At 39.3% G+C, this 13,294-nt stretch overlaps 1 protein-coding gene across 1 annotated transcript in view; it reads right to left on the bottom strand.

The window, feature by feature from the left end:
* Positions 1-465: 465 nt before the first annotated feature.
* FHL5 (four and a half LIM domains 5) overlaps positions 466-13,294 on the bottom strand; it is a 62,304-nt gene continuing 49,475 nt past the window's right edge. The window contains exons 5-6 of the mRNA XM_056125332.1: positions 10,376-10,562; positions 466-733 (exon numbers count right to left, since the gene is read on the bottom strand). Coding sequence (XP_055981307.1) covers positions 570-733; positions 10,376-10,562 — 351 coding nt within the window. The 3' untranslated portion in view covers positions 466-569. The remainder of the gene's footprint in view (positions 734-10,375; positions 10,563-13,294) is intronic.

The following is a 13,294-nucleotide window of genomic DNA, read 5'->3' as shown; positions in this document are numbered from 1 at the left end:
GGTATTCTCTTATAAGTATAATTAAACATGGAAAAAGATAAATGACAAAGAACTAAAAGTCATTAAAATAGCATATGTTATATGTTTTGAGTACAAGCTTTAGTTTTTCATATGTTTTTTAATTTAATCTCTTAATTTCTTTTGTACTACTATGCATTTTGAAAAACATTGGTCTTAGGCTTAGCTTTGAGCCTCATGAATTTGCCTTCTAAAATTACACAGATAATAAGTGGGAAGACATAAAAGTGGGCTTTAAAGAAAGTCATAACATCCATGACTTTCATATATAGGTTATGTACTTGGTTCTATACTTGACAATAAGTCATTTTTTTATGTTAGCAAGACGCAATGTTTTGCAATATGTGACTTTGTGATTTAGTGTGTATTTCTGTGAGACTGCTTTTTTGAATTCTGATTAACAGTTCAGTCAGAATGTGTGTAAACTCTTATACTATAGACTCTACATTAGTATTTACTAAAATTGAGATAGAAGCACTATTTTAACCAAGATCTGGATTTAGTGAGAACAAAAGCAAGGTGAGTTTCAAGTAAGGAAGGACTGTTTCCTTCTAGATATCAGTGTTCATCCCAGAACCACATTTGCGACAGAAGATTTCCTTCTTCTGGGTCAGGAAGCCTTCCCCCACTAAGGAGACAGAGCACTTCCCACAGTTAAAGCATTCACTGTGCCACTGGCGGTCTTGAAAGCAAATAAACTTGGCACCTCTGAGACCTGCAAAGAAATTGAGAAAAAGAATCATTTATTTCTCAGATGAATTTGTTGAGCTTTATGCCAGTCTCTTTTCTAAGACTTGGAGATATGAACAAATGGAGCAATGAACAAATGGTTTAGGTAACTTAACCATTTGTTTATTAACCATTAAATTTACTAACCCAGTTGGATAACCAGTTTGTTAACAGGTTAACTTAAGCATTTAAGTTACTCAACCATTTACTAAGCATCTTAATAAATGACTTTTGCAGCAATGAATATTTGGCTAAAATAACTTAACCCCCAAATATGATTTCTTTTTCCCCTGCTGGCTGTGGGCCTGCGTCCTTTGGAAATGGCATTTATAAGCAAATTTGTAATGTAAGACCTAGATTGACTCCCAGTCAAAATTTCCCATAATCAATAAAAGTATTTAGTGCTCTTCATCACTAATCATCAGGGAGATGCAGATCAAAACTACTATGAGATACCACCTCACACCACAGAGACTGGCACACATCCAAGAACAAAAGCAACAGGTGTTGATGTGGATGTGGGGAGAAAGAGATCTTCCTACACTGCTGGTGTGAATCCAACTGGTTCAGTCCTTTTGGAAAAAGTATGGATGCTTCTCAAATAATTAGAAATTGAGCTCATATTTGACCCAGCAATACCACTTCTGGGACTATATCCTAGAGAGGCAAAAAAGTATAGTCAAAATGACATCTGCACTTGTATGTTCATTACAGCACTGTTTATAAAAGCCAGAATCTGGAAAAAACCCGAGTGCCCAAGAACAGATGACTGGTTAAAGAAACTTTGGTACATCTACACAATGGAATACTATGCAACTGTTAGAAAAGATGAAGTCATAAACTTTGCATATAAGTGGATAAACATGGAAAGTATCATGCTAAGTGAAATGAGTCAGAAAGAGAGAGACAGACATAGAAAGACTGCACTCATCTGTGGAATGTAAACTAACAGAATGGGAGACTTACACCCAAGAATAGTAGAGATAAGTAACAGGAGGCTTGCTCCACTGCTTGGAAGCTAGCCTCATATGCTAGGGGAAAAGGCAGCTCAGATAGAGAAGGGAGCATCAAATAAAGTGTGGTTGGAGGACTGGCTCGGGATGGGTGATGGTGTGCTAAAAGTAGACTGTAGACTAATCACGATGGCAACTCAATACCTCTATTGCAAACCAACACCCAAAAGGAGAGAGAACAGAAGGGAATGCTCTGCCATAGAGGTGGGGTGGGGTGGGGGTGTGGTAGGGTGGGGGGATCATCAGTGGTAGAGAATGGGCATTGGTGGAAGGATGGGTACTCGAGCATTGCATGACTAAAACACAAGCATGAAAATATGTAAATCTGTAACTGTACCTCATGGCAATTCACTAATAAAAAATTTTAAAAAACAGTCAAACTTCCCCATGATCCATAAAAGTATTTAGAATATGAACACAGAAAGCACATCCTGTGGGACATGCATTAGAAATTCCTTAGATAAGAAAATATAGGCAATGGAAAGTGGGCATAGGTTTTTAGAGTCAGAGCTATAAAAGTATAAATATTTTTGTCTGCTCATGATCCTATTCTGTTAACTACACAATTAAGATAAAATTAAAAAAAGTGTTTCCTTGACTGATGTCTGATGATTGAATGACTTTTAGTCTTTTTTTTGTTATGTTTATAATTTTAATCACTTAATCATTTAACTTCCGGTTAGTCGTCGATTTGCTCGAGTGGGCGCCAGTAACATCTCCATTTGTCCCTGTCGCGTGCTTGTGTAGCCCAATGGCATCTGTTCGCTCCGGGAACATGAAGAGCCTCAAACCCATCGTTCATGATCTTGACGAAGAAGTCTGACCATCTGGTAGGTGGGCGGCCACGCGATCCAGTCGGCGGTAACAGCTCTAGTCCAGCAGTCATCTTTAAATCTCATTACGTGACCAGCCCATCTGATTTTCGACACCTTGGCAAATGAGACAGCTTCCCTGATTCTTGATCGTCGACGGATGTCAGAACTCCGGATTCTTTCTCTCATTTGAGTGAAACGTGATATTCCAAGCATAGCTCTTTCTATTCTTTGGGAGACCTGAATAGCGTTCTCATCCTGTTTGCGTAGGGCCCAGGTTTCTGAGGCATATGTTAATGCAGGAAGAACAGTGGAATCAAAGAGATGTGCCCGGAGCCGGAGGTTCTTCGTCCTCTTAGCTATTTTTTCGATGTTCTTGAAGGCGTTCCAAGCCGCTCTCTTCCTCCTGCGCAGCTCGGGTGCCAGGTCATTTGTCATGTTGACTTCTCGACCTAGGTACACATAGCTGTTGCATTCGGTGATGGTCATTCCGTTGAGAGCGAATGGGGCGTCAGGAACAAGGCTGTTTCTCACAAACATTGTCTTCGTAAGATTCAGCTGTAGTCCTACCTTTCCACTCTCACGGTCAAAGTTGGCCAGCATTTGTGCCGCTTGGCTGATGTTTGGTGTTATTAAAACAATGTCATCAGCAAAGCGGAGGTGGTGTAGTTGCCGACCATCTATCTTCACTCCCATTCCTTCCCATTCCAGTCGTCGCATGATGTTCTCGAGGGTGGCACTGAAGAGTTTCGGTGAAATGGTATCACCCTGCCGCACCCCTCTCTTGACATCAACGATCACTTCTTTGTAGAATTGTGAGATCCTGGTAGTGAATCCGCAATACAGCTCACGGAGGATCCTGATGTATTGAGTTTGAATGCCCTGATTGGCTAGGGCTTCGACGACTGCTTCTGTCTCAACAGAATCAAAGGCCTTCATTAAATCAATGAGCGTTAAACAGAGCGGCATCTTGAACTCCTGAGAAACCTCAATGAGCTTGGTTATCGTGTGGATATGGTTGATAGTGCTGAATCCTTTGCGGAACCTGGCTTGCTCGCATGGTTGTCCTTCATCTAGTGTTCTCCCAATCCTATTTAGGATGACTCGAGTGAACAACTTGTAGATGACAGACAATAGGCAGATCGGGCGATAGTTGCCAATGTCATGGATGTCTCCCTTCTTGAACAGTAGTACGGTCCTGCTGGTTTTCCATTGGGACGGAACCTTGCATTCAGACAGGTAGCGAGCGAAGAGCCGAGCCAGCGTATTGATGAGTACTGATGGCAGGTTCTTCAGGTGTTCAGGTCTGACCTTGTCTGGGCCGGGTGCTGTTTGTTTCTTTACCAACGAAATGTCGTGTTGGATTTCGGAAGGGAGATCGTTGGGAACGACATATCCATCCTGTGGAATTTGGTATGTCGGCAAGTGGACATGGCTATCGAAGAGATTTGAGTAGAAGTCGTGGATAATCTTCTCCATTGCCGTTCTGGAGGATGTGATGGATCCATCAGGACGTCGGAGGGCAGTCATCTTGGACTTGTAGTTGGCGAAGGACAGGTGGGCATTACGAATACTTTTCCCGACTTCTGCCGCATCTACCAGTACTTCTGCTCTTCTCTCTTTGAGGTCTTCCTTGATCGCATCTCTGCACTGCTTTGCGGAGCTTGGACGTTAGCATGCGGTTGCCTGAGGCATGCGCCAAACCACGCTGGTGAATTAGCTCAAGAGTTTTCGAAGATAGGCGATTTTTTGTGGCTATCTCTCTCTTGGCGTTCCTCGCACATTCATGGAGGTGCTGAACCAGTCGATCGTATTCCTCATCAATGTTGTCAACAATGGCATCTTCCCATGTTGCTGCAATAGTACCAAAGAGTTCCCAGTTGGTGGTCATTCTGGGAGTTCTCTTTTTGAACTTTGCAGCCCTTTCTCCCCGCTCTGTGAAGTAGAATTTTGCACGAAGGAGACAGTGGTCCGATCCTGTTCGAAATTTTGGGACAACAGCGACATCGGTCAGGCAAAACCGTCGATTGAATATGATGTGGTCTATTTCGTTGTGGAATCGTCCACTGGGAGACTCCCATGTCCATCGTTTAGATTCTGCCTTCTGGAACTGTGAGTTACTATGAATGGTCTTGGTTGACATGATGAACTCAGTCTCTCACCCTATTCGTTCCTTTCTAGGCCATGGGTCCCGATGTGAAGTTCTTCAGCTGATCTTCTCGGTCCTATCTTGGCATTAAAATCACCCACAATGATCTTGTAGAAGGTGTGGTCTTCTTTATAGAACTTCTCTGGCTCCATGTAGAACTTCTCGATTTCTCTTTCATCATAATGAGATGTTGGTGCGTAGAAACTGCAGGCAGTGAGCCACATCTATTCAAATGTAAACGTCAGATTCGGGTTGTTAGGCATTCGAATGAATCAATGCTCTTGGCCAAGTTTGTGTTGACAAGGACACCGATGCCTTCAACACCTCTTTTATTGCATGTTCCGAGGAACAATTCTTCTCCAGTGTCGAAAATGGCATGGTGAGATTCGTGCCTTCTTGTCTCGGTCAGACCAATGATGTTGTACTTTAATTTTAATTTTAATTAGGCTAAAATGGCATAGATATACTGTGGACAGAACTTTCAAAAGCAGAAATTTTTTGAATATCTTCGAAAGCAGAAATTTAATTAAAATTAAATATTGATGATATATTACCTTGTCTAGGGACAACTTTAGCAAAGAGCTGTAACAGAAGTCTATGATTCTGTTCTGTGGTCACAGAGGTCTTGCTACCCAATGACTAATATCTGAGAAGTGATGTGTTAGTTTATGAGAAATCCACCTCCTCAATTTGGACTTCACTTGAACCATGAGATTTCTAAAACAGGTTAGTAGAATTTCTGTCAGCAGTGAGAGTCCATCTTCTTAATATGAATCAATTGAGAAATTGTGGAAAAAGACAAAAAAATGGAGTGATTGGGGAGAGGTTGAAATGCTAGAGGGATGAGTATTTACCTGTTTGCCAAGTTTTTTCCAAGTCATTTTAATACTTTCTATGGTTGCTTATCAGCCAGAGTAAAGCTAAGTAGTTCATGTGTTGATTGTTAATTCATACATGGTTTCCAAATATAACTTTTGAAGCTTTCTTTTTTTTTTTTTTTGCTTTTTAGGTCACACCTGGCGATGCACAGGGGTTACTCCTGGCTCTGCACTCAGGAATCACTCCTGGCGGTGCTCAGGGGACCATATGGGATGCTGGGAATTGAACCCGGGTCGGCTGTGTGAAAGGCAAATGCCCTACCTGCTGTGCTATTGCTCCAGCCCCCTCCAAATATAGCTTTTGAAATGAAGAAAAAAGGGCAATGTTTCTGTTTCAGACAAGTACCCTTTAATATAATGAACTTTTGTTTATATCCTAGAAACAATTGCTATTATTACATAGAAATTGCTAGTTCATGGTTAAATTTCTACCACACTCCATTTTTATGTTTGAATTTAGAACTTGCTTATTTATGATGCTATCATCATTATTTTCTAATAAGGATGAGTCAGTAATGTGCCAATTAATTCCCTTAATGTTATTCAAAACTTTAATAAGTTGCTAGAATAATGCTCTCTGTCTACATAAATCATCTGTTTATGAAACTACTTATTATATATCCTAGCATTTTGATCCTTGTGGACTGGAGCGATAGCACAGCGGTAGGGCGTTTGCCTTGCACGCAGCCAACATGGCCAACCCGAGTTCGATTCCTCCGCCCCTCTCGGAGAGCCCGGCAAGCTACTGAGAGTATCTCGCCAGCACGGCAGAGCCTGGCAAGCCACCCGTGACGTACTCGATATGCCAGACACAGTAACAACAAAGTCTCCAATGGAGACGTTACTGGGCCCACTAGAGCAAATCGATGATCAATGGGAGGGCCTTTACTTTACTTACTTAGTAAGATTTGTAGAAATTGCAAATATAAAAATAATTATTCTAGTACCCTACAAAGAAAAAAAAAGAAGCATATGACAGCAGAGATTTTTTTAAAACTCTGATCAGACAAATAAACTTTACAAAATTTTCAATTTGAATATATTTATTCCCTTAAAGACATGACAGGCATTTTTAGTCAGAAAACTATCTAGGAATCAGGTCTCTGTACTTAAAAATCAACGGAGGAAGAGGAAACATTTATTGAAAAACTGGAAGATGAACCAGTCAGTATACTAAGTCCAGCTCTCATCTCACCTTCATATGGCTTCATATAGTATCTCTCTCTCTCTCTCTCTCTCTCTCTCTCTCTCTCTCTCTCTCACACACACACACACACACACACACACGTGTAACAGGGACCAGGGGACATTAAATGCCAAGCATTGAACCAGTATCAAATGGTGCAAGGTCAAACCTAACTTGCAGTACTATGTCTCTAGAAGTAGATATTATTATAAACCCTTCAGTGCATGCCATAGGACCAGAGATCCAATAGCTTGCCCAAGGTCTTCCAATTTTTAAGGGAAAAAGCAGTGATTTAATTCTCTGTCATTTGACTTCAGAGACTATGCTCTTAATTTCTCCAAATGATACTTAAATGTTTCTCTTTTATATAAAAATATATTCTGATTCATCCATATTTGTGCACACTTCTACCACTTGAAACTTTTTTTACTCAAAATAATTAGAACCAGAAGAGGGCTATTGTGATATTATTTAATTCCTCATTAAGTAATGAGGGAAAATGAAGACGTTGGAAGGTGAGTTATTTACCTAAGGTCACTCAGTAGTAAGAGGCAGAAGGCCAAGACCAAGGTCTTTTACTTCTAGTCTAGAGCACTTTCCATCTCATCAAACTGTTTCATTCGTACAAAAAAGTTTGAAAGTTTAAACTTGTTTTATGAAGAGAAAAATTATATTTGTATCTCGATAGGTTTATTCAAATTAATCAAATTCATTTTATTTTTCTGTTATTGTTTTGGGACCACACTCAGTTGTTCTCAGGGTTTATTCTTCATCCTATGCTCAGAGATCACTCCTGGCGGGACTGAGGGAACCATTTGTGGGCCCCCTGGTGTAAGGCAAGTGATGTGCTATTGCTCTGAGGCTCTGGTGGTATTTTAGAAAATTATGCCTGGTGACATAGATTTCATGGGACCCACACACTTTCTGACAGAACCAACTGAACATTGAACACTGAATTGTCAGGTCAATGTTAAAAGGCAAAGCTTCTAATAAAACACCACTTTAAAGCCATTACAATGTAGTTGATTTATTGCAGTGACTATACTTATATTGAAGTTGACAAATACTCAACTTTCAGAAGTATATGGTAGTATTAGAATTACCTATGGTATATTGATTAGCTCAAATAGCTCCATTTCAAAGAACCCTACTTGTAGAGACTATCTGTAGAAACACATGATGGATCATAATTGAATCTCATCAGGGTTTGTGGCAAGTCTTTGCACATCAATATTAGTCATTTTGATGAAAAGAAGCTTCCAAACTCACTGAGTTTTTTAATGTGCTCATTTCCTCATCGAAACCTTACCTTCACCCCAATTACCCCAACACTTTCATGGTTCAGTTTAAGAAAAATGTAGAAGAGATGAACTGAAGACTGCCATAGAGGTAAGCAGAGGGTGGGGGTTGGGGTGGGGGGAAAACAACCTGGGGACACTGGTGATGGGATATGTATACACTGGTGGAGGGATGGCTATTGGAATACTGAATGACTAAACTCTAGTCATGATCAGCTTTGTAAGGATCTATTTCACTATGATTCAATAAAAAAGTTAAAAAATAGATTTTTGGACCTCTATATATGCTGAATATTTGAGAGTTTCCAGTTCCTAAATGGTAGAAATGGTGACTTATTCTCTTGACTGCTGGAGTCACTAGATGTGTGGGAGATAGGAACATTTAGTGGTTGAAAACAAGGTTTTGAAGCAAGTCATTTGGGATTGACAATATACATCTTTGAAAGTGTCGGGTAGCTGAATGATGGAGACAAGGTGGGAAGAACAAAGAAGGGCATGTTCTATCTGAAGCAGCTATTCAGTGCCAAATGACAACAACCTTTCTGGGGCTGCGAGGAAAGTCTCTTCAATAAAGGTTTTTCATTCCGTTTTGATGTGGAGATGAATTTTACATTGTTTGCTTCCAAACATAAGCAGTTGAACGAAAATAAACCTAAAGGCTGAAGACAGCCAATAGAGACAATAGAGCTGGAGAAACTTGGTATCTTATGTGTGTGTGTGTGTGTGTGTGTGCACGCGCGTGTGTGTGAGTGTGTGTGTATGTGTGTGTGTGTAATAGGTATATTATATATAGAAATACAGAACTGGACTGTTTTCTTAAGCTCTCTCCCTTCCTTTCAGTGAAAGTCTACTAACTGGGTTTTTCGTAAATCTTGCCTTCTTTGAAGGTATATGAAGTTTCAAATATTTTGGTGATGTATTTGAAGATGGGTAAGGGATAACATAATTTTTAATTTTATATTTCACAAATCAAGCAAAAATGTAACATAAGAATTCTAGGATAAGAGAGTAGGAAATACAGTTCTTTCGTACATTCACTGATGACATAACCGTGAAGAATAGCTCCTAAGGGGCAGGGGAGAGGACTGCAAGTGGGTGTGCTTGTTCTGCCTGGGTGACCCTGTTTCAGGCCCCAGCAATGGAGGTTCCTGAACACTGCCAGGTTATCCTTGGTGGTCCCTGGCAGCGCAGGGCTCTAGCATTGAAAAGTTTTGTTAATTTGGCTGAGGACCACCATAGCACTTCTGGGAACTCCATTTGCCCCCCAGATTCACCAAAAGAAAAGCTTTCATATCTCTCAGGTGTTCAGCTAGCTTCAGGCTTCAGCTCTTTCCCTTTCAAATGCTAATAGAGTTAGTGTTTTAGAAGTGTCCCTGAGGAAATCACAGCATTTGTGACCTTAAAAACTACTTAACATAGATTGATTTACCACAGTTTTGTTATTTTTTTGGTTCTTCAGCAGAATGCTATATTTTTTTTCATGTGTTCATAATTAAAACTTATCACAAGTGAATAGAGAAGAGAATAATACATTTGTAAGGAGTAGCTTCAAAATAAGTTTAATTAATTCCTGACCTATGCTACCCCAATTATTATAGCTTCTGAAGTTTATACGATACTTGGATTTAATTAAAACTTTTCCCCCTATTTTAAGGGTCATTGGCCTTCATTTGGAATTAAGCAAGATTTTGATTTATGAGAATCCCTATCTCCCAATTCAAATCTTTAAAGATCTGGCTCAGACCAGCGCTCTTCATGGTCTTTTTTAACCTATTAGTTCATCCTTTTCTCCTTCCCTGAGCTATAACTTTACTTAAATCTAGTGCCTGTATGTTTAATATTAATTGTCTTGTAAGAGAGTAGCTAAACTTTATTATCTCTCCCAGTACATGGTATGGTAAAAATGATCAAAGACAACAGAACCTGAGAACTAGTTTATAGAACTAAACTTACCAAGGGGTGGAGTGGGCGAGTGGGGGGAGGATGGGTAGCAGATGGTCAGAAGGGAACCTTGTGCAGGGTAGACAAAAGCAGGCATGCGTGAAGGATGTGGTGTTGGAAAATAGTATGCATGAGATCCTGTCACTAATTATATTGTAAATCATGGCGCTTTGACTTCAGGGATCTTTGTAATAGGTGCTTTTATATACGGATATCCATGTATGTTCATCCCAGAAAGAAACAAGAGGGAAAGATCATCCATATGTTTTACTTGCATTGTTATAAATAGCTGAAGTATTTATATAGTCATAAATGTCTAGAAGAATGTTCCATCCCAACAGAAAAACTCACCAGTAATGGGTTTTGTGCAGGCTGCACACTTTTTGGCATAAAGATAGTTGTAGCACTCCAGACAGAATGGAAAATCATCTCTGGACATAAACTCTTCTTCGCAGAGCTCTTTTCTACATCCACTGCACAGAAAACATTCCTTATGCCATGGCTGTCCTCGGAATGTTATCCCACCTGAAGTTATTACCTGTGAAAGTATCACAGAAAAGGTAATAAGGATGAAGGCAATAACAACTCAAACCTTTGTCTGCTTCTCATCCATAGCTCTAAGTGGCACTTGAGTCTCATTTATCACCTTTTGGTAGAATGCTTCTTTCCAGTGGTTTGATTTTACTCAATTAGAGATGCAAAGGGCTACAGGAATTAAAAAGAACTAGTTAGAGAGATCTGAATTGCCCTCTTCATAGTGGAATAGAAAGGCAGAAGAATTACAATGGTTTGGAGAGGATGAAAAAGAAGTAGGCTTGTGAGTTCTTTTCTCACCTTTCCCCCCCTCTAACTTTCTTGTGGGTCTTCAAAAGAACTGCAATTTAGAGATAAGATATTTTCTATTCTGAGTTCTCATTTCCCAGTCTAACTTTTAAGGGTGGTGAAAAAAGTCTTTTCCTTAAAACTTGACACCAGATTCAAGCAATCAGCAGTAGTTAAGTCTGAAGGGGACTGAGAAGAACTGTCAGCTAATAATAACTAACATTGCTTAAGGGGTGGTTTTTACCCCAGTCCATAGCTCTGTGCTTAACATCCCAACACAGCAGGGCCAATTATCCTTCCCCTTTTGGAGCTGAGGGTGGGTTTACTGAAGGTTAGACTGATTAAATCACTTTTCTGGGTCACATAGAGCTAACATTTAACTTGCACAGCCTAACTTCACAGTATGTGTGCTTAACTGTGAATACCATACAGAGAGACAAGATTTTTTGCACTGATAAACAATTGATAAGGCCTTGTGGAAGGAATGAATAAATGCTAATGGAAAAGGTATTTGGAAAGCAATTCCAATATTCTATCTAACAGAAATGGTATGCTGTGGGCAACAGCATGAATTTTTAGCCCTAGGTAATTACTGAATTACTGGTTTAGTTCAATGAGCACATAGGACTTGATGTGTGGCATTTTTTATATTAGAGGTACTTATTCTTCATCTGTAAAATAATAATTTTCCTAAAATATATCAATCTGGGTTCTACTTTTTAAAAGGATGAAATATCTCTATTTGCAATTTTTGATAAATTTAAAAAATATTTAATTATAAATATTTTGGGAGAAATGTTAAGTGTGTTTTTAGTCCTGTAAGAAATATCTTAATAATGATCTGGACACAAAGCTCAATGGGCTGAGCCCATGCTTTACATGTAGGAGGCAGAAGTTCAATCCTTGGCACAGCATGTTGTCTGAGCATTACCCAGGAGCAACCCCCGATCTTGTTAGGAGGAGAAGCCACCAAGCATTAGAACTGAGTGTGATTCAAAAATTCAAAAAAAAAAAAAAAAAGAAAAAAGAAAAAAAAATCTTTGTGAAGGTTATTTGATGGAAATGTAGTTTCCTATGAGGAAAGAGTCACTGTCACATTCAGGAAAGAGTATGTTATTCTAAATAAGTAAACCGGCAACATAATGGTGTCTGTGAAGGAATTCAAAACACCTCTCACTGACTTCAATGCCTTATAGCAGACATAGGAAAGTTCAAGATTTTCCTGACTTGTGGGGCTGGAGCAATAGCACAGTGGTAGGGCGTTTGCCTTGCACGCAGCCAACATGGTCGACCCGAGTTCGATTCCTCCGCCCCTCTCGGAGAGCCCGGCAAGCTACCGAGAGTATCTTGCCTGCACGGCAGAGCCTGGCAAGCTCCCCGTGACGTATTCGATATGCCAAACACAGTAACAACAAAGTCTCCAATGGAGATGTTACTGGGCCCGCTCGAGCAAATCAATGATCAACGGGAGGGCCTTTACTTATTTTACTTTACTTGGTTAAATGACTAGCAGGCACTCTTAAAAGATCAAGAAGTTACCAAAAAGCAAAACAAAAACAAACACACAAACAAGAAAACACCATACACACAAAGTCACAGCAAAATAAAAGCTTGATGTATATTAAAGATAGTTTAATGGAGAAGAAACTCTGAAGTGTTAAAAATAGTTTGCTTGTGATTATGCTCCCTTTGAAAAGGGAGAGCTAAGATAAAGCCCAATATCTAAGCTTTGTTTTTTGCAACTGATTGACCTCAGGATTTAGATCAATTTTCTGCTCTGGCAAAGTAGATGCAGTAGTGCCTTTGTACTCAACAGAGAATAGCTGATGAATTGCAGAATATATTCAAAAGTATCTGATCCCTGAAGAGTTTGAATTCAATGCATTTTTATAGTTTAAAGTTACTTGGTTTTTTCAGTGTAATGTAAGCTTTAGTTTTACCAAATAAAAGCCATAAGAAAAATTCTAAGTATCTGTTTGTGAAGTAGTTTTTGTCTTTGTTTTTGTTTTAGATCTGCTCTTTGGTTTGAGTTGAAACAAGTTCAGCTTGAATCATGTGATCAGAAATATTTATATTCAGTTTTCTTTCAAAGATTTGTGGTTTAAAAACATTAAAAAACAATCTGACATTTTTGTGATCTGTGTTACCCAATATAAATATTTTATACATTTTTGGTAAGGCTCTTATAACCTGGGAAATGCCTGTGCTTTGGCCCCAGGCAGTACTAATGCTGTCTTAGTAGAGAAATTCCTTCTGGAAATCTTTGTAGAATGGAAAGAAACTTTATATAGTATGCACAATAAATAATTTCAAGGTTATTCCCATAAGTGTCATTAATACTTTAATATGAATTCTTAAGAAATATAAGCCTAAAATGGCCAACTTAGTCACCATTTTTTTGTCTGCATCTGTTTCTGGATGCATATTTTTGATTCTGATAACATTTTG

The sequence above is a fragment of the Sorex fumeus genome, unplaced genomic scaffold, assembly GCF_029834395.1.
Source record: "Sorex fumeus unplaced genomic scaffold, SorFum_2.1 ptg000054l, whole genome shotgun sequence".
NCBI lineage: Eukaryota > Metazoa > Chordata > Mammalia > Eulipotyphla > Soricidae > Sorex > Sorex fumeus.
This window is presented reverse-complemented; position numbering and strand designations above follow the sequence as displayed.